Genomic DNA, 22,632 nt, shown 5'->3' with positions numbered 1-22,632 from the left:
GCGTCTGTCCCCTGTGAATTCAGATGTTTTGGCGTTACAAAAGCAAATGGAACAAGCCCCGTTTGGCATCGGATCAAAAAGCGGGGAGAATGTCATCAGAGCCTCCTGCTGGGCGCCACTTTACACACCAATAACCAAAAATGGCCTAAAGGCGGCCACAACTGGCTCGCTCAAGCGACTGTTTTCCTCCGCTTCGATACACATAATGCCAGATTCGTGCTGGTTTGGGGCCATGTCTGGACCAGGGATGCCATGATGCCATGATGCCTCTCCTATCCGAAATGCTAATTGAACGCCAGGCCGACCAGGCAGGCGCCAAATGTGTGTCCACCACCAGGGACAATCTATCAATTCGCGCGGTAGCTGGCTGTAAAAGCTTTCGCAAAACATTTAACCACACCAACTTACAGATTTTATGCATTTTAAAGTGTGTGTAATATGATTTGCTTGCAAATTTGTTGAGTGAGTTCATTGCATAAGCCAAAAAAAATAAAATAAAAAAAACCATTGGCAAGAGAAAATCAATAAAAATTAATGCGGGAAACTTATAATTTGCTCAATTGATTTTTCTTCTTCATCTCTCAACCACCTGCATTTGCAAAATCTATTTCTTGAACGAGTTTTAAAATCTTTTTTTTAAAGCCAACTACTTTATATATTCGTTTAGTGGAGAGCCTGTCAACTGATTCGAAGCACAGACTTGCTTAATACTTGACCATTAACAACAACCAACTGAGAAAAACAACTTGTAATCAAAATATTTGTGTATACATTTGAAATATTGACAGTTGGTAGTGATAAGGAAAATGTTTGACAAGCTGTTGATTGTATTTTCTAATGGGACTTATTAATCACACTGTGTACTGGCATTTGAAAAGTGATGAAAAATTAATGGGCAGAGATTAGAAACACTACTTGCTTATCATTTTTGTAAATACTTTTTTATACAAATAGAGGTAACATCTTTTTGGCTAAGTCCGACTTTAATGCCAGTCGTAAATGAGTTGGATAACTTAATTAAAGTATTCCCTTGGCTCGATACGAAACTGGTACCGCATCTTTACCGCTTTATAGCAATCCTCTCTGACACCTTTCAAATCCCGCTGCTGTTGCTGCTGCCGCAAAATTGAAGTCAATTGCTTTGACCAATTAGGCGGGCTTTCTATGCGCACCGCCGCTGGGGGTAATTATTGGACCACGACTTGGACAAGGCGATGAAGGCAATGAAGGCGCCAGTCGCGGACTTGGCATCCATTTAACCACATTAAATGCCATAAACTGCTGTGAATGCGGCTTTTATTAGCGTAATTAACACCTTTTTGGCCTCTCTCTACATCTCTCCCCCAGGAGTGAGGACAAATAATTGGCCAAGGAATCGCCTGAGCCTGGCGAGGATTTGCTTACCAAGTTGTCGGGGCCGCGGGGTCGTTGTGGATCGCAGCGGTATAAAGTGCTGCTGTTGCGTATAGACCGGCATTCCCGATCCGGAAAGCAGGCCCGGCGGACAGGGTGGTATTGGGCCCAAGTTGCTGTAGACCAAAATGTTTGGGGCCGGCTGTAGGAGGAGATGTTGCTGCTGCTGCTGTTGCTGCTGGGTAAGGTTGCCCAGCAATGTTCGTTGCTGCTGCTGTTGGTGTTGCTGATAGTAAGTTGCTGGCACTAAGGCAAATCCAGGCTGTTGCCTCTGGAGCGGGCGCGGTGTTACGGCAACAACATGCACTTGTTGCTGCTGTTGCTGTTGCTGCTGTTGGGTAATTTTCCCACCAGCAATATGTTGCTGCTGTTGCTGCTGCTGCTGCTGGAAGCTGGAGTGCAGGTGGGTGTGATAGTTGAAGGGCTGCTGGGGCATCTTTGGTATCAATGTTGCTGCCGTGGCAGAGACACTTGCCACCGTTGTGGTTCGTGTTGCATGTGTGGAATTGCGACGGTGGTAGGGATGCAATCGCAATTTTCTCCTCCTGCCCAAGGTCACATTGCGATGTTGTTGCTGGGTCTGGAACTTGCGACGCAGCTTTCGACGTCCTGGAGTTATGGTCGTTGTTGCCGCCGTTGCTGATGCAAAAGTTACTGCTCCCGATCTCGAAACCGATCCGGTACTGCTGGCCGTTGCACTGGCCGTTGCCGTTTGTATAATTTCATTGAATTGCCTGCTTATATTGATATTTACACTGCTATTTACACTGGTTTGGTGATGTTGCTGCAGCATGTTGCCCTCGGGCTGGCCATGTTGCTGCTGTCGGTGTTGCTGCTGCTGCTGCAGCGTTTGCGTTATGCATAATAGATAGACGCATAGGTGCAACAATGTTGTTGTTGTAAAGCGACGGGGCTTTACTGCTGCCCGCAGATGTTTTTGTAATTTACGTGGCTTTATTGACGCATCTGACATCTTGACAGTTCGTTTGTCAGACGCTGACATTTTCTTTTGTTTGCCCGGATTTTGAGCGAGTTTTCCAAATTAGTATTTAATCATTTTCAATGAGTTTAGCCTATTAGGCATGGGTCCCATTTCGTTTGCGGCTTGACACGGTTTGAAAATATTTCGTTTGCACGGAAAACCCCTTTATGAGTTTAATTTGTTAATTTGTAGAAGAATATTTTTTACTTTACTTTTTTAACCGACAGTTGCAATACTTTGTAAAGAATCCCACACTTTCTATGTTTTTCCTTTAAGTGTTTAATTTTTTTTAGCTTAGAAACAGTATTACACCTCGTAAAATGTCTTAAAAACAAACTTTGAAGCCACATTGCAAAAGCTAATTTATCAGCTGGTGATAAATGTTTATTTAAATGAAACAACATTTGACAATTTGTAAATAAACAAATAATGATTCACAGTTTCAGTTCGCAGTTCACAGATGTGTTGATGTGGGGTGTGCAAGCTAATTAGTAAAGATACACAAAAATAGCATAGACTCTAAACAAACGTGTTACAAATTGTAGAACTCTCTTGGGTGTTTATTTGCTCATAAATTCGAGGGGCCGCAGATCAAGAAACATATAAACAGCTTGAAAACTTTTGGCCCAATACCAGTGGGAGTTCTATGCAAAAATGGGTCGCTTGAGACCGATGCAAACTATTCCATAAATAAGGAAGCATTAAACCAAACAAAAATATTGCACAGAAAACGACATAAATTTGCTGGGCAAATCCCATAAACTTATATTTGAAAACTTCATTATAAAAGGGATCGAGTCGGCGAGAGATCTCCATAACACTGTTGCGGGAACTGAAGCATCCGCTAGATGAAATAAATATTTTCCAGGAAACCCAGCTGCAAACAAATTCGCATACAGAATATACACACACGAGCAGATAAAAAATACAAACGATTCGAACAACTCAAGAACCCACAGATGTAGTGAAGTAAAGGAAACCAATTTGAAATCGTGATGTAATAAATTTTCAAAGCGAAATATAAAAAAAGTTAAGCTGTGAACAACAAAATGCCTGGCGATTTTGTTTGGTATTGTTGATCTATAAAAAGCCAACCCAGAAACCAAATGACGCAAACCGAAATCCACTGATGAATAGGGGATCGTAAATAATCAAATATCCACTGACAAATAGCGAAATGAACAATCCATACATAAATTGAACCCTAAGCAACCTCATCTCACTCTTTATATCCACAAGTGGAAAATTAGTTGAAAAGGCAACAAAATTTCAAATAAGTGAACAAGTTTTTGTTTTCCTTTAAAATTTAGCGGCTTTCAGTTATTTGATCTTTTTTTTTTTCTACTCCTCTGAACAAACCCCACTGAAAAAAGAGCAACATTTTTTCATAATTTTTGTTTTCTTTGGTCATCTTCCGCTTTCTGAGGTCTCTTAGTCATTGTCAGAGTCTGGGCTTTTTATTTGTTTTTTGGCTTTATGTTGCTGTTCATTTTTTGAGCAGCCTCTTGGCTACCTAATTTAAATTTCTCACATTACAATTAAATTTGAAGAAAACTTGTTCAAAAGCTTCGACTCTTGGACCGTTTTACGAGTACCTGGGCCGTTTACCTTTCGGGGTAAATTTGAATGCCATGGCATTCCACATCTGACAGTTTAGTGCCAAATTAATGTAAAATTTTTCAAAAAAATGTCAGAACTCTGTGCGTATATAATTATTTCTCAAATTGGACCTAATTGAATGTGACGGGCGGGCCACGACCAGTTTTTCGAATGGTTCAGGGGTCTCTGTCTCCCAGAAAGACTCCAATAATTTCTGACATGGGTTGGTCCTTGGTCGGGGAAAAGAGAAGGGATTGGAATTTGTGGGGAATACATGAGAAGAAAGTTAAGAATAGCTAAGAATGTAATTACGCATCAAGTACACTCTTGTGTTAAGTGTACAAGGAAATTGTTTACAATCCCTGCTGACCATAGAGATTTTTTTGAAGCATATTCACATAAGTTAAGATATGTAGAAAGATAAACTAAACTTTAAAAACCATTAACGCTGATCAACACTATTGATGGCCTTAAATGATCAAGCGATGGATCCCAAAACGAAAATCAATTGATCGAAGAACTTCATTATAGCTTCAACAATATTAGCCCCATTTCTATGACCTCATTCTCAATTATAGATAACCTTTCTCCAATCACCTGCTGTGTCACGATGGATATATAATGTCCTACATCATTACACAATCAATCTAGTAAAAAGGAAATAAACAGCCCCCGTATAATTTAAGCTCATCAACAACAAACCAATCCAGATAATCATTTCCTCATTCTGCTGAAATAAAATTGTAACAAAAATAAATATTTCATAAGGAGGGCTTATGACGGAACATGGACCACATTTTTTTTGCTGATCTCTGGTAGCCCACGGGGCACTACATTAACTCATTAACACATTTTCAAATTTACGGAGTGAAAAACGAAATGGAAACTCGATAAACAATTCAATTGCAATTATGCAATAAAGATTGGAAAACCGCAGACCAAAGGAAGCGAAGCCAAAGACCACTTCCATCTGCGAATCAACATGTGGCCATGTCCAGCAGTTGAGAGTCCGATCAAACGGGTCAGCGGGTGGTTGCTCCAGTGGCTGAGCTCTGGAAAATATTCAAATACTCCGTGGCACTTTTCCACATTTTCTCTATTTGCTTTCAGCGGTGGAAAGATGAAGGCGTTAAATGATGAGTTTCCCCCAGTGGCCCGGCCCGTTGGCGGGTTTTTGTGGTGTGAATTGTGAACACTTGGACATGTGCGAAGTGTTCAACAGATTCTATAAGTGGGTTACATTTAATGAAGTTATGGATGGCTGGATGAAAGCAAACTGGCAAACAGGTGAAAAATCTTGGCTAAAAAAGAATGCGGAAGGCTTACCTATAACCATATATGGTCAAAATATGAACCAGCGCTTGCAAGGAAAATACAAATTATAGGAAATATAAAGGTTTAAACCAAAAGCAAGGGTTTTAAGCTCCCTTAAAGACTTTACAGACTTTAAATTTCTTTTTACTGTTTGTTTAAAAGTGCTTTAAATAATAAAAATACATTTTAACATTAGAATATGCATTCCAAGTAAAGTAACCATTGAATAAAACACAGGAGCAAAAGTGTCAATACGCATTATCGAATCCGACTAAACAACCAAATCAGTAAAGTGTAGAAATCCGATATTCGGTTCTGCCTTCTCGATTTACCATCTAGAAAAGCACTCAAGTGTGAAGACGACCCGCCGCCTAATTACGTAGAATTGTCACGTCTAATTAGAACACATTCGAAGGAGCCGAGCCGAGTGACACTTTCCAGGCGCTCATTGTCAAGATAAATGCGAAAAGCTACGAAATGTTTTACTAACAAAGTTGCAATGGCAATCAACTGGGCAAAACGAGTTTCCACAACACACACGTAACATTAAATTTTGGGCTTAGACCAAGAAAAATTGCAATGCATTTGGCCATGGGGATCGAAACTGGGAGGTAGACAAGCCCAGTAGCTACGCATGCAATGGGTAGGGGGAAAAAAAAGAAAAAAGGAAAATAGAAATAATGAACCGACATAAGAAATGACTTAATCGCTGGCGGCTTGTTAACCCCAGCCTAAGGCCCCGACTCCTGCTTTAAACAGACTTGGAGTTTCTCGGGGAGTACGGGGCACGGTCTTTAAGTAGCTGCACAAATAAAGATTTACGGCAATTTACTTGAAGGCCTCAACCCATGACTGCTAGTCAATAATTTCTGAGGCCCCCAAAACGCGAATCGTTTGCAGATTATATGTCTGAGTTGGTCCAACCCGAGGAGAGTGGGGATAAAGACAGCTGGGTGACGGGTATATGTGCATAGGATGCAGGGGACCACCGTCAGCGCCTTTGAGGAATTGCATAATTATAGCATTTTCCGGCCAGCCAATGACTGCTTCATCCACATTCCTCCTGGCCCGGCCTAGGTTCAGGCTAATTTGTTTAACATTCTCCTTCCTCTAACTTTAACACAATCGATTGTTTGTACATAATATGCGGCATACTCTGGAGGAAGGTGTTACGAAGATGTTCATATGATTGCACCACGTATGTAAATAAATTCTAAAATATTTTAAATATTTTGAAAAGGTCTAGTGACCATTCTCCATCTAGTAAAATATGAACAGGTAAATGTATAATACAACATTTTCTAATCTTAAATTAATAATATATCTGATAAAAAAATATTTAACTAATTTTAAATTGATGTATATTCAGAATACTGAGTTATGAAATCACATACAAATCATTTTAAAAGGAATATAAAGTATATTTATAAATTGGTCTCCTTCCAATTCAGAGTATTTGACTTTCATTACACCAAAGACTTATTTCCATCGACTTGTTTTTTGCCATTTTCTACCCTAGGGCAGCGTTTAAGAGTCTTCCACCAGACGAGACTCAAGAGAAGGCAATATTTGTACATTGTAAATGCATGATATTGATCTTGATTGTTAAGATCGCACACAGCATGATCGGAAAGCTGGCTCTTCAGGAGAGTTAGCTAAGTTCGTCTGGTCCAGAGTTCAAGCCTGTTGCATTGTTTAACTTTGACTTTGACTTTGTGTCAGTTTATGCCTCTTTCGATAACAATCAATGATCGTGGCTGCCGCCTCCGAGAGGGCCTGTGTGTGTTTTAGCCGAGCCATCTGATTAATCGTGTGCATCGTGGGCCATGGGACTTTTCCCATAGAGTGTAGAAAGTGGCACTCATATGCATATTACGGGCTGACTGACCCAGTCAATATGCCACGGCACTTGTGCAGCTTGATTGCACTTGTCCCGACTGACTGACCACCAGATGCCAACTTTCAAACTGCCATCTGCCTGGCCGCACTTGAGTAAACAATTGAAAACTGGAATATAAATGTGCCAAATGCACGGTTTTGATGAGATCACAAGATGATCTTCGAGTGGGACAAACACAATGTGTGTGTCAGATAGCCCCCACTGATCAGCAATTAAGATTTATGTGCCTGCCTTGGCTTTTGTGGGAGGTCCTCTGATCGATTCCAGTGCGATATGATCAGGGAATTTAAAGCAATCACTTGAAGAGAAACGCCAAGGAAATCGCGATCGGGATTTATAGCCTTTTAGGGAGTTTTTTGAACAGCAAAACCAAGAACCTATATCAAAAAATGTCAAAAAATGTATTTAGAAGAAAATAGTTCCACTCTAATTCCAAAATGCTTTTCTTTTGATTTATATAAGTCTTGAAATTACCTAACCCTACCATAATTTGTGAATTATATCTAAAAACCAATACAAAGAATTTGAAGCTAAGAAGATTCAGATTTTGAATTATGAAGACTCTCTCCCACATTCTCAATGTATGTGATCGTACATGAATGTTCATCACCCAACTGAGGATCACATTTATGATCGCTTCTTTTCTCAAGAACCAAATTATAGGGTACCCCAACTTCGAACTCCCGCAGGCCTTTCTGTATGTTTGGTATGCCAATTTAAGCATTTTTCGTTTGTGGTTTCTCTCTCTGGTTTTTGCTTGATCTTTGATCTACAATTTGAAACGCCGAACAAGAGTCTTGCAGGGCGGCCGTTAGATCGAACCCGATGCGATCTTTTATTAAGGGACTAAGAACTTGTTTTTGCTGTGGCTCTCCACCAAGTAGGAAAACAATGGCCAGGCGCCGCCGCTTTTAAGTTCAATGCGATGCGAACCGATGACGATGACGACGACGACGATCCTCCAGATCGATCGAGGAGCGGGTCTAATTGGGTCAGCCGGTCTTGAGACCCTGAGCCGTTTAATTGGATTACCGCCTTTTGATTATGGTTACCCCTCTACCGATCTCTCTTTATTTTTGGCAACACGCGCCCAACCCTGGGATTTGAGTCACCGGTCGTAAATATAAAAAGGCGTTAGGTTTTGCTATTATAGACCTAGACTCATTTAAATGTGACATAGGGCTTGCCTAAGTTTAAAGAGCCACATTCCACATTTATCATAAAGCAAACACTCACCAACTGCCTCAGTCAGTATCTTTTGAGTCCGCTGATGGAAAAACTCATCTTGAGAGGGAAAAGCGTCTTGTAAATGTTATCTATTCTGTACTCCGCTTGGCAAATAGAGTTTCTTAGACAAAAGGCAACTACTGTGGATGTTTCCGGGGAAAGGAAAGGGAAAGCGAAGAGCAAATGGAAATGGAAATAAAGGGGGCCAAAATGCCTCGCCCCAGGTTGCAACTCTATTAGCATTCCCAGAACCCAGAACCAGAAACAAGAAAGTCCACGCTGTTCATCCATAAATCTGCTCACTGCTCTCAGCACTGCAACCCATTAATCATCATGATGTCCCAGTCCAATCATCACTTGCAAGACCAGCGGCTGGGCTACCACCGAATAGGAATATGGACCTCTGGGGCGTCGGCTAATGAGTTATGGGTCTTTGTGGCTTTGCGTAATCATTTCGGCTATTAGCGCTCCACTCACTGATTTTGTACTTTTAATTAAGCAGCTTTTATTGCCATCTGTCTCTTTAGCCTGGCTAGCTGGTTACTAAACCCCATGTGATGGTGATTACAAATGTAAATCCATAAACGCAGAGGCGTCTAATATAACAAGATAATGCCTTGGGTAACTTTAAATCGAAAATTTGAACCTTTAAGAGAAGTTTCATATGGCAAAAAAAATCTAAAAGGGCTTTAATATCCACATCAAAATATATAGGAAACATTCAATAAATCTTTTCAGGTAAAAGACAACTATTAATTTCAATCCATGAAATAAAATTCTAGTAGTCTAAAAACAATGTCAAAGCTTGTTTTTAATTTCAACATTTTATCATATTAATATAATTTCCTTTCCAAAATATTGCAACATAGAAGGATCACATAAAATTTTTTTCACTATTATTCACCTTGCTAGGCTTTTTCACATAATATATATTTTTGTATTGGCACTTAAATAAATTCTTGATTTCTTTTTTTGGTTAATGATCACTTTTTTTTTTAAACCACATACACATTTGCTATAATCAAATAGTGGGCGTGTCACGATCAAGCGATATCGCGCCAAGATGGGCGATCATCAAATCAATTTTCTTTCTTTGCATTGCAAATTTTTCGTTATCAACGTTGGGAAATCGACGATGCGGTGCACAAATCAACATAATTGCCCCCGACAAAAGGCGAATCGGTGGTGTTGGGGGGCCAGAAAAGTGGACGAGGTGGGGCCCATGGATTTCAACTGCAACTTCAACTTCAGGTGGAGTGAAGCGCCAGTCACGTCGCGTTCACGGCGCGTGCGTCGCAAATCAAGTGCAAAAATAGATCAATCAAGCAATCAATCCGTCCAATCGCTCTCAGCCAACTCCCTGTTTGTTGTTGGCCTGGCTTGATCTACCGAACGTGCACGGCGAACCGGTGGAAATCAATCGAAATTCACGAAAATCAATGTCAACATTTTAGTGCTGAATCGATTTTTCTCCTCTTTGCCATTTCTTTAGAACTGCACACAACACACAAAATCCGAAAAATACAAAATACAGAGGAAAACAGTCTTTTCCTCGGACTTATTTCTGCACTGGGGGCTTTAACAATTTCCCACGATCGCGATCGCCGCCGATTTCCATGAATCCAAACGCGCGCGTCGTCCCATTGCAACTGATTCGACTTTTCGAGTTTCCATCGCGATGTTGGGGTCTTTTCTTGCCGCTCGGTGGAGAAACCCGAACAGTCTTCGTGCGCTTTACATTCTCTTCGCCAGAAATACTCCCTTTTAATTCTCTTAGCCGGGTATACTCTTTGGAGCTCTGGATCTTTCACCTGTTGGAGTAGATTATTATAACTTGGGGTTTTGCCTAGGGTTACACAATTGTCTCGCTTTATATTTGAATACTTGTTTATATTTTAGGATTTTGTATATTGTCTGAATAGTAATCATTCCGATAAGATGAAAAAAAGGTATGAAGTTATTGATCATGTTGCAAGCGGTGCAGAATGTTGCTGAAGTTTAGCAACATTTGTTGCAAGTACGAATAATTTTCTTTTACAGACAAGCCCAATATTCAAAATCAAAATAGGTATTACAAAAGTATTATCGGAAAACCGAGAAAAAATTCACACGTGGGCATAACATTTATATTGGAGGGTAAAGTTGCTTTAAAAAGCTCTATTCCGAAATCTCATCCTTTAAAAACACTTCTAAAAAAAGCAGTATAATACATAATTTACTTTTTTGGTCTTTATATGTTTGCTGTACTTAAACAGTCTTTTTCGGTTTGCAGTCTTTCCTCAACCAGAGATGATTGCATCTGCGATTGCCTATAAATCCCCAGTGATCTAAACCAAATGCCATTATGTACCAACAAAATATTATGTATCCGACTGCAACCCACTGAATTCTTCGAAGTAGCTTCTTCATCCCCATGATGCAATGGAGAAAAGTAAAAGATGAAGAATCTAGAGACGAGGCTGCGAAAACTCTAACAAGAAACCGACTCAAGGAAAACATCTAGCAATTTTTCCATAATCAGCCAGCGAGCTACAAGCTACAAATAGCTTTTGGGTTGTCTGCATATGGGCACCGCACCTTGCTACTAAGCTACCAAGGCTGAGATACTCCGGCAATCCCGGCAATCCGCACCAGACATGGCCAGACTGGCGGGCAGTGAGATCTGGCCTACGACTGGGCCTTTTACACTTGGTCGAAACAGACATTCCATGTCACAAACGCAGTTATTTATGCGCTTCAGACGGGACAGTCTGGACTTTCGACGGACCGGCAGTTGTGCCGGCAGTTTTCCCGATATTGTCACATGAACATGTCGCGTTAACCTTTCGTTTCTGGCCAAGCCAAAGATTCAGAACCAAAAACCCACAGCAGGGGCCCGCGACAAATGATGGCCATAAGCTTTATGCATTTGAAATCTAACACACTCAAATTATTATTCCTCTCTTATGAACACAACTGTCAATATTTTAATTGCCGCCGCACTGAGCAAAAAAAAAATAAAAAAATTATATATATAAAAAATGGCAAAAAAAATAAAAATGCAGCCGGTTCAAGTCCAACTTCGAGTCCACTGCGTGTGTCCGCATTCTGTGTGCAGAGAGCAGCGGGAAAATTCATTTTTCTTTCCTTTCTTCTTCGATCTTCTGATGGTCGGCTACTTTTTCCAATATAGCAAATCGTCTTGGAAACGTGCCAGGCATTTTAAAGAGCCAAACGATCACTGCGCCAAAGTGGTTCACATGTGGCTCGTCGGGTTTCGTAACCTTTTTGTCACCAATTAGCTAGGCTCCGCCTAAGTGAGCTATAAAAATGTCAAAAAGACAAAATACTGGAAAAGTTCGAAAAACTTGCTCTAAATTATGGGCTATAATCGGACGAGCGCCGCATAATGAAAAGCCTGGTATTAACATTTCAGTGATTTCTTTTCCGCCGAATTGCTACGGACAACGCAGAAAACTTAATTAGCCATCCATGGATGAAAATTACGTATGCTAAATGCGCTTAGGGGACCCCACAGCTACATTGTTAGGGTGTGTTTTTCAGACGAATCCAGAAGTGGATTGATATGGTGGGGGAGTTGATCTGGAACCAGATATTGCTCTGGTCTACATAGCAACACGTGCCGAAGTGCAGCCGAAAATAAAGCACTTTGTTGATCTTATCGGCAGCCCACCAAAATTACAATTGAAACAATTAAAGCCCATAAGAAATGCTTATAAATAGGTAAAGGCATTTCTGAAATCATGGCCACTGCTTTGGGGTGAAGTAGAAAAACAAGGTCAAATGGTTGCACTTGTGTTCTCATTTCTTTCAAAAGGTTACCAATTTTTGAACACGATGCTAGAAAATAGCATTGAAATACTTAACTTTTTAGAGAAAATATAATCCAATCCCATCTGTTCTTAAACCTAACGAGGAAATCACTTAAGAGATTTTACGCCAGAAATTTCAAAGTCAGGCCTAGTAAAATATCAAATAAAATCTGACATACTCGCAGACCCCTACGTGCATATCTCATAAACCTCTAACTGCAAGGTAACAAAGAGTAAATGCAAAGATTTAAATCAGCCGCAGATTTGTTGCGGTCCCGCGAGAAGAGTGAAAGAAAAGCTATAAAAAAACAACAAGGAAAATGGAGAAAATACTTGGGTCGCAAACAGGAAATCCTACACATAGGCTTCTAAGCTGTGCAGCAAATTATCAAAACGCCAACATCTTTTTGACAAACTGCGAACCGAACCCCATCCTTTCGCGTCGATCTCGTCTCCCAAATTCCCCTTGGTGGTCCCGACACACACAAGCACACACATTTCTCATTTCCCCATTTCTCATTGCTTATTGGAGAAGAAGAACGGACGCGAGTCGCGCTTAAGACAACTTTTCTCTGATTTGCTGCGATCGCAATCGGTTATGGAGTTTGGAATACGTTCCAGTTACTCCTGCTCTCCAGGAGAACTCTCGTTCTCGAGGTCCATTACATGGCTCGTTTGGTAGATCGGTTTGACGATTGACGTGCCTTACCGTAATTTTTCATGCAATGATCTTTTCTTTTACGGCCTCCCATTCTCGGAGTCCTCGGTCGTCATTCAACGCATCGTTGACCTATTGAACCATAATGCCGGAGTCCCAATGCACTGCACATGTGCCGCAAAAGGATCGTATCGGATCGTTTGGGATGGGATGGTATGGGATCGTTGGAGCCGGCTCTCGGTGCAAGGTCTGCCAACCCTTTCTCCCCAAACTTTGGAACCTGTTCTTGCCGCTACTTTTCTCGCATGAATCATTATTTGTTGTGCTAAGCCCAAGATCGCAAAAGGATGGATGGGGTATGGGAGGGAAGGTTCCTTGGCCACAGACAGCTGCAAGTTTGGCCAGCTGAGTGCCGCTGGGTGCAGCCGAGGCCTCCTCGTTTGCGATCATTTGTGATTGATACTATTTATTGGTTGTTTTGGCTTCGGCCTGTCCAGGAAGATACCAGCTGAATGGGCTGCTACGCATGGCTTTCACCAGGGTTGTCAGGAGTTCTTTAAAAGTATATATTATAGGGTGTGGCACCTGCTTGAAATAGCGAACTTACAATAAGGGACATTTATGGAGAATATTCATTGTATGAACATGAAGAAATTTAAATAAGGTATTTGATTGAAAAATCACCAAAATAAAACTAAAGTATCGAGGTTCATAAAGGTTAATGCTTTTCTTGTGAAATCCATTGAACTTTAAATTATAAAACACCATCTAAGCTATGTTTCTCAAGCTTTTTATTTTCAGCACACCACATGACAACCCTCTTTTAACGAGCTGATATTTTTATAAACCCTAACTGCTAATCCCTCCTTCCTTTGAATTTTCATTCGATTCTAACCCAAAGCGCCTGTTGATGATAGAATTTCACCGGCGGCTCTAAGAGTTTTTCAATTTCTAACTCCGAGGTTGATCGCCCCCTAGGATATCTCTTTGTTCGGTGTTCCATCCGCAGCCTCGCCAGGCACTTTTGTAGATTAAACCCGGGCACACATCCACCATGTTTATCTATGGACACGTATCCGCGTATCCGGCGTGGAGCGTGCGAAAAAGTGGGCGTCCTCGGGTTAGCGCAATCTTCGACCTTTTGATCTTGTTTCCACAGCCAGCTTTTCTCCTCTTTTTTCCCCATTTTTAGCCAATGTGTTTTTTTGGCCAGGGGCAACTTTTTTGGTGGCTGCAACTGTTGCATCGCCGCCGTTGCAACTGTTGCAACTTCCTTTGCGTGTCAAGTGCAAATGCATTAAATTTTGACGTTGGCCAAATGTTGGCTTTGCTTGTTGCGGTTCTCTTGTTTTTTTTGGTGCGACGGCATCTGTCGTCTTGATTTTAATTGATTTTTTTCAACTTGCTAAAATTGGCGGCAAAATCTTTGTTTTAAGTAGTGAGAGAACGTGTTGCTATGGGGTGAAAGTTTATCATAGCCGAAATTTTGGCTAAAAATATATGTTCAAGATTAAAAAAGTGGTTAGGCGAGATAAGTAAGAGCAATTAAAATACAATAGCTAAGTACTTTTAAAGTAGTATTAAATGGATTTGTAAATAAAATACCTTTTCATTTAAAAACAGAAGTTTCCTAATTAAAATAACATAGGTATAAACGTTTTTAAAACCGACTTGTAAATTAAAGCACCATAAATGTAATCGTTTTTTAAATTGGATACTTTACCGAAATAGACAACTGTTAAAAATGAAAAGTCCACAGCTCCTCTTCTGCCTTTATCTGTATCCATTACCATCTTGTAACAATATTCCGCCCAAACAGCCACCAATTTATGGCGCCTGTCATCATTGAAATTAGCAATTTTGTTTAATTGCAATTTACTTTTATTGAGCAAACAACAATTTCCGTTGGCGATGCCAACTGCAAATGGATTGCTTGACGATCTTGGCCGTTTGCCTTGTTAATTGCACTTGTGATTTACGTTTTCAAGTGTCAACACACGCAACGAGGCGGATGGCGATGAAGGATGGTGGGATGGTTTTGGGATCCCACTGGGGGATCGAGGGAGGCATACTATTTACACGGCCGGATTGATTAAACGCCTCGAATTTACTTTGGCTTGCGTGCAGCCTGAGAAATGGTGATTGATTGGACGCATCGCGGGAAAGTCCGCGAGATGGTAACGCCCACCAAAGAAAAGAGATAGAAAGAAGCCATGCTCTGGGCCAAAATGCAATCACTATCTAAATGCATTTGACATGTCTCGGCGATCACCGGAGTAGTTCTCCCCACCCGGACATATAAAACTAATGGCACAGCAAAACTTTCAGCTCTCCAGCGTTGTGTGTACTAAAAGTAACTACCTTAGTATACGATTTTACGACTTTTTAATGTGCTTGACATGCGTTGAAAGCATTCTAATAACCGTAAAATGGGAACTAGAAAACTTTTTCGAATGACTCAAGCTATGGGAATCCCATTATTGATCAAACTACAAAAGAGTTCTAACGGAAACTTGGGTAATTACTTATCAGTATATATTAATCAAGGAAAACAGCCAATGATATATATAACTTTCTTTTTTCACTATAAAAATAGTTTCTTAGGATACATATAAAGTAAGTGAAAAATAGCCTTGGTACTTGTGCCCAAAAACAAGTTTACAAGGCAAATCTCTTAAGATACATCTCCATGTGAAAGCTTAGACAAGAATAAAGAAAAAGCTGTCACCCCAGCTGACATTAATTGTCTGCCGTGATATATATTTCTCTGGGACCACACGAAGATCTGCAAAACTCCATGGGAATATGACGGTCGACCAAGAGATCTGCATTGTGTGCTGTTGCAACAAAATGTCCAACTGTTGGACTGTATCCGTGACTATATTCCCACCTTTTCCCCTGGCTGTGTCATAAAAATGTTGGCAACTTTATCAGGAGCACAATTTAAATGTCAAGTTGATGACGTGTCGTGTCTGTTTGTTTCTGGATCTGAATCTCGGATGTGGATGTGGATGATGTTGTGGGTCTTTCATAGTCAGATGACTTCAGCAGCAGCTGGCACACAAAATCACAGCCGCCAAACGGAAGTGCAGCAGTCTAAACAAATTCAAGTGAAACCGCAACATGGGATGTGCTAATCGTCCAAAGCATGAAACACGTTAGAAATGCATTGCCTTATAAATGATCAAAGTTCTAAAGGGGAGCTGCCATGAAGGCGATCATTTTATAGGGAAAATTCACCATGCTTATTTGTACATTTTTAGAACTTGTTAAGGGAAGTGTGATTAATGTGGTCATAATAATAATTGGGTTAATAACTACGTCCGCTGTGATGGAATTCCACCTCCGTAAAGCACCCATTTCTGAAATTGTTTGAAATTATATGGTAGTTTAGTCATTAATTCACTATTTAAGGAACCTGTCTTATATGTTTTTATTTTGGAAAAGTAATACCTAACATGATGTTCATAAAAATAGATACAATTAGTTGTTAAGTTCCCAGACACCATTCATATTTTCTGTGTAAAGAACTTTCCTCCCAGCTATTAATGACTCACAGATTCATCATCTCACACCTCGTAGCTTTCAAATTGAAGCTGAGAACAGGGGCTGAAGCCACCGCTCGTTAGTTGCACACCTCGTTCAATGGTTTTATGCAAAAGGGTCCAACGGAGTCGAGTCTCCAGGGTAACAAGATCATTAACGTGCCACATGCCGCTGCTGACGGTCAAAATTCAAAGCCGCCACAGTAGCCACGGCGGCAACATCATCAGGAGGAGGAGAATGGGGCGACCATCTGCCGTTTCCATAAATAAAAAAGGAATCTCCCGCCCGTCCTCCTCGCTGGGATTCAGCGGTTGGCAGTTGAAATTATGACTGGGTCTGAGGAAAACATTAACAGCAGCAGCAGCAGGTTGGCTGGCTTTGGTGTCCGTGGACAGGCTCTGGAGAAGAGCCGAAAAAGCGACCACGGCGGAGTTCAGAGCTTTGAGATCCCTGGCTTTTTGTTGTCCACCGCCTCGGGAGGTTAGTCACACATGCGCGGTGATAATTCAACGGCGGCGGCTGCCACGGCCACGTTAAATGGTAGCAGCCACAATGGATCCACCAATGAATCCAACATCCAAGATCCACCATCATCCAATCCAACGCTAGCAACATGTTGCCGGTGTGTCTTGTTAGTTGTGAGCGCAGAAATCGTGACAAAGTGATGCCATTGTTAGGCGCAAATGAAGAAAATGCCATTGTGGAAAAGTCGGAAAAACAATTGCCGTACCTTGTTGTTGCTGCTGAGGCTGCTGCTGCTGCTGCCGTGAAAATGCTTGGCGCACGTTTTGTAATCAATCAATGTGCTGTTAGAAGCCACAAACCAAAAAAGCAAGACCAAAATATTTTGTGGCCATGTCTTCGGGCTAAAAACCAAAGATTCAGAGTCCAACGAGTTGTCATTTAGTTCAGAGAAGGTTCCTTGCTGATACATACTGCCCCTGGAGAAAGTATGGCGAATTTTAAAGATCCTACAAGGAAAGTTTGGCCAGAAAGTAAGGGGAATAACTTAGAGAGGCGCAGGAAAAGATATGATCGTGTGGGCATAAAATGTGCCAGCGATAAGTAGTGATAGATGGTATCAAAAGTACTTAACTTAGAAATACGGCGTTGACATTTCTGGCAGTTTATGAATTTAAAACAGCGTAGAACATAGGTAAAACAATTTAAGCTTTAAGTAACATCATTTTTTTCACCTACTACAAGTAAAGATCTTTTAATTACCATTCATAATACAAAGTTAAAAGAAAAGTTTCCCATCTTTAAGATATTTTTCCCACACAATCCTTTTTTATGGGTATGCCATAGAAATCGGAACTTCCCAGGAGCCATCACTGAAAGCACTTTGTTGTCACTGGCACTCAATTCCCTCCTCCCCCAAATAAGATTTCTGTCTGGCAGAACATTTGCATCTCCTAGATACTTTTCTGTTTACGAGCAGCTAAAAGTCACACCGAAATCCAAACTCACCTGCCCAGAGGGTTATATATTTGTACAGGGCTCGCACCTGCTTCTCACTTCCTTAATTTTCGAGTGTTAATAGACAGTCGGTGAACTGAGTTTGGCGTTTTATTTTCATTTTTAATTCCATTTCTATTCAGAAAATGTGGCAGCAATAAAGTATGAACATATTGGACGGCGAACGCAATTTGATTTCCATGAATGGAGTGCAATTCAATTTGTGTTGATTTTACGAGAATTGAAAACCCTCCTCCACAGCCAGGCTAATTTTATAGCCAACTAATTTTTATGAACCGCCAAGACAGAGACTCCGTACTCCGAGTTTCCCATTCTCTGGCTGACCCTAATGAACTGACATGGGGCGACTTCCACAGCGAGTCCAGTGACTTGGTGCGGCGCTTGCTCATCCGCGGGGTGCCGGGTTTCTTTTTTCCCCCTCCCTCACCAAATCACAAAATCCCCATGTTGCAGACCCAACGAAAATATATGTTGCAATGCCCGGGGACTGAAAAGTTTATTGACTGGAAATAATTTATTAATTATTGTATGCGCTTGACTGGGGGTTTCATTCAAGTATCTCCGAGAATATTATTTTCAAATTAATATTTTTGGTCAACGATTGGAAGATTATTTATAATGGATTTTTCGTATGGGTGGCATTTTACTACTGATTGTGGAGCTTTTGCAATCGCCGAGGAAAATGATTAGTGGCTACAGTACTTAAGCCAATTGTTTACTCCAGTGGCAGTGATGCGAAGTGTTAATTGACAAAATGGGACTCGAAATGCATTTATGATTATTAATAGTGATTATGAGAGGCAGTGGTTTATGTGGCTTATTGGTATATTACTCGATTTTTTACTGGCAAAGTCATTAAATTAAAATAATTATATTTCAAACATTTTAGGTTGTGTATTAAAAGCTTCTGCAAACGTTTGGGCCCAAAGTAGCCTTCTAATCTAGCCAACATGAGGACTTTCTAAAGCCTCTACCCACACAAGCTGGCTAAAATGAAAACGTTGCATGCAGTATCCCCAAAAATAGGACAGAATTCCCTCTCGAACATATGGCTGCCTGGCTATAAATCTCCGGCTTTTGTCTTGCCTAATTCCAGCTTGAAGCTGGGCTACATAGATTTGCACTCGAAAAGTTTGCGGCGCATGCGCGACGAAGAACATTTGTAAGAGCAATTAAAATCACACCACGACCAAAAAGGAGAAGCAGACGACGACATGGACGCTGGCGATAGCGAAACATGGCAACCAGGCAACTAGATATAGATACAATTTGGGATCTTGTGGCGACTTAGGAGAGGTAGGGGCACACTCGAGAGACAGGCACAGGCCTTCGATTGGAGCGAAAGTCTGGGCCATAAATTAGAAAATCAAAATGCCAAACTTCTGCTGCCCCGTCTCCGCAAAAAGTGTTTTCGATAATGACCCGGTTACAGTTTGAAAGCCTCTGCGGTGTTTACTATACCATTGATGGGGGTATTAGAGTTTTGGTTTTATATTTTTATTACAGAGTTCCCACAAGATTAAAAAATCTAATAAATTATTGAGATCTGATTACTACATTTTTTGGAAGTTCTTCATATTTATGTGAGATTATGTGTATATTTAAGTTATTACTTTAAATCCAGTGTTCTTTAATCGATCTGTTTTTGATTCCAAATAGAATACCTTAGTTTTCTTGACATGGTATCGATTTAATTATAAATAACTATATGTATATCTAAACATATATTGGGTATCACCTCGTCGAAATCCCTATACGATTTTGTCTATCAAAGTAATAAATTCCTGTGTGTGTTGGTTTTGCATTGGCAATTGTAAACAAATTGTCATTCGACAATTACATTTGTGTTGGCCACATTCATTAGTGTCAATGTTTTGGCTTTGCATGCTTCCGTTACCGTTACTCAGACGATTTATGTCACATTTGTTGGTCCGTGCTTGGAAATTATTTGAAATTTATTGCCTCCGAGGATCGGATCCTCATGCCCCATTTCGAATGATGCGTTGACAGCGAAAAACCAGTGGTTGTTGCTCCATTTTGTCCATTTAGACGCTTCTTGATTACCTTGGACAGTCCGTCTGTCCAGCAAGTCGTGGCTCGTCTTGTCTATAAAGATGCTTTTTTTTCATGGCAATTTTTCAGTCTCATCGTTGTTGCAGCTTTGTGAAAAAGATACTGCGCCACTTACATTTTTTCTTCATTTTTTTTGGCGAGTACAATTTTGTAATTGCAAGGCCTAGTTAGCAGCTGAGTCGTTTCGAATTGTTTGCTCTTGTGGTTAAATTTGCTTTTGTTGCGGAGTGATTAAGATAAATTTGTTTAAGAAAAGATTTACCAAATCATTATACCTATTATTTTTTCTAAAAATATTTAGAGGTCTCTCATATTTTCCATACACCCAATGCTTTGTTTTAGCCAAAAATAGGTTTGCAATAATATTTGTAGACCTCTCCTCGATATACTTATAGCAATATCCATTTTCCCATCAACTCCTTTGAAGGCGCCGCCAATGCCGCACCAAAATGTGCTCTCAAATCGTATAACTTCATTTGGACTGGAGCCCCTATCCGCAAATGCGAGTAACCAAGCCCATCGAAACCACAACAAACGCAACCGCATCCACGAAATGCAATTAATTGTCAAGTTATTTAACACAAATATTTGAAATTGTTTGGCTAATCAGTTGGCTAAAAACGGGGCAAAAAGGGGGCAAAGTCAAAGTGGCCACGATTTTCGATGGCTTTTTTCGGGGTCCGCCTGAGAGTCAGTCGTCGTCGGCGGTTGGAGCATTCCGATGTCCATAAAAATGTCAACGCAGCGGCAACAACAACAACAGCAGCAAATGCACTAGAGCCTCAGCCCCATGAAAATATGCCGCTCGGCTTGAATTGCCAAAGTGGCTGGGTTGGATTGGATTGGCCTGGCTTGGCTTGGCTGGCTCTTGGGCTTGGTCTGAAAACTGGACACCAGGCCAGCGTGGCTCCATGCAGTCTGTGCCGGAGTCTGTGGTCAACACAAAAGTGTGTCTGCCTTAAAAGCAGCTTCGGCTGCTGCTTGGTGAGCGGCAAATGGAACTGATTACAAAATATGACCAGCGGCTAAATGTATCTCGCAGTTTGCTGCTTAATTTCTTAGATAGCTGCACAATTTTATGCGTGGGTTATAAATTCCCAGCGAGCTCAAGTCCAAACGCACGTGCTACTGTTCGGAATGGTGGCTTTAGAGGTTTCTTTCTTGGCCGGCGGCCAAGTGCCTGGCCAAGTCAACATACAAATGTGGAATTATAGCCAGGGGCGTTTTCTTTGAGTCTACTTAACGTTAATGCCGAGAGTTTAGGGTTCAGTCTTTTAATGCTCCTAAGTATTGAATAGAATTTTATTCTTACTTTTTAGTTGCCAGCTATAGACCTTATCGCCATTTTCAACTTAGTTTTTTCCATATTTAAAAACTATTTATAAGGGCTCTTTACAATTCTAATAGAATGTGACAGGAAATAAATTTTTCATAAAACAATTTCTTAGTTCAGATCATCAGAAATTGTAAGCTAAGATAATTCTTGAGATTTTTTTAACCATTGCGTGGGTTGGTTATTTTTTTTAACCATTGTGCTTTGGTATTACTAGGTACTATAAAAAAGATATTAATGTGACAAATTCTTACATAACGTAAAAATGACAATGCTAGTTTTGAATGTGAATGATCAGAGGCCTTTATTATAAACGCTAAACTGTAGAAAGTTTGAAACGTTTTTAAATAAATTAGTTTTCGTTATACATTTTTGATGTATTTTTTGAACAAAATATAGTTTTGTTTTGAAGTTTACATTTTAAGGCAATACATTTAAAAGGTCTACTACATTTTTCTTTACAAACCTTATGAAATTTATTGTTAGGACCATCACTGGGTCGACAAAAAGCACTAGAAGTTCAGACTCCTGTAAAGTCCCAAATGCCATAAATTTCGTAGAATGACTGTGGATAAATGAAAACCGCACTAAAGATGAAAAAAGGTAGAGAATAGCCAAGGGCCAACTACCCAAAGTACGAAGAGATGACTGACAAACAATTAGAAAACCGAGAAACAAGAAAAAAAACCGCAGAGAATATCGCTTACAAAAGTAAATTTAAATAAAAAGAATAGCCATTCAGGGTGTTATGCAATCCGAGTTCTTGTTCAAGTACAACTCAATAAACCCACCAGGCCATCTTCTAGGCAGCCGCTTTTGGTTTTCATAACAAACCAAGAGGTTATTTGAGACGGGTTTTTGCCCATTGTCCGGTCTGTAAATGGTGTTAAAAAAGATAGAAAAACCGACTTCAAGGAGAACTGGATAACAAAAATATCCCATTACAATAGAGTGTATGTAATGCATTTTGTATGATGGATGAGTTGAATTTGAAGCGATGATGGCCTCAAGAAAAATTGTAATTTTGTGGCCTAATGTTTGAGTCTTATGTTTGGAGATAATTGAGCAAAGCTTAATATGCATAGAGTTTTGATTATATAACAAATGCATGTTGCATACTTGGTGGAATATTTGAAATAAAACAAGATTTAATTACCAATACTAGAAAAAAAGGTGCTTGAAATATATCTAATGAATGTTGCATTGTTAGAAGAATATATAGAATATAACAAGACTTTATAACCTTTAAACGAAAAAAGGTACTTGAATATAACTAATGAATGTTGGAAGAACAAG

General features: G+C 40.3%; 1 protein-coding gene across 3 annotated transcripts in view; it reads right to left on the bottom strand.

The window, feature by feature from the left end:
* LOC119546396 (laminin subunit alpha-1) overlaps positions 1-22,632 on the bottom strand; it is a 70,090-nt gene that overhangs the window by 18,746 nt on the left and 28,712 nt on the right. The window contains exons 1-2 of one of the 3 annotated variants that reach the window (XM_037852643.1): positions 9,340-10,065; positions 1,405-2,558 (exon numbers count right to left, since the gene is read on the bottom strand). The exons of the other annotated variants lie outside the window; for them this stretch is intronic. Coding sequence (XP_037708571.1) covers positions 1,405-2,416 — 1,012 coding nt within the window. The 5' untranslated portion in view covers positions 2,417-2,558; positions 9,340-10,065. Of the gene's footprint in view, positions 1-1,404; positions 2,559-9,339; positions 10,066-22,632 lie in introns of those variants that run through there. 3 annotated transcript variants of the gene reach the window in all.

This window comes from Drosophila subpulchrella, chromosome 2L (genome assembly GCF_014743375.2).
Source record: "Drosophila subpulchrella strain 33 F10 #4 breed RU33 chromosome 2L, RU_Dsub_v1.1 Primary Assembly, whole genome shotgun sequence".
NCBI lineage: Eukaryota > Metazoa > Arthropoda > Insecta > Diptera > Drosophilidae > Drosophila > Drosophila subpulchrella.
The sequence above is the reverse complement of the archived record's forward strand: the minus strand, read 5'-3'. Positions and strand labels throughout refer to the sequence as shown.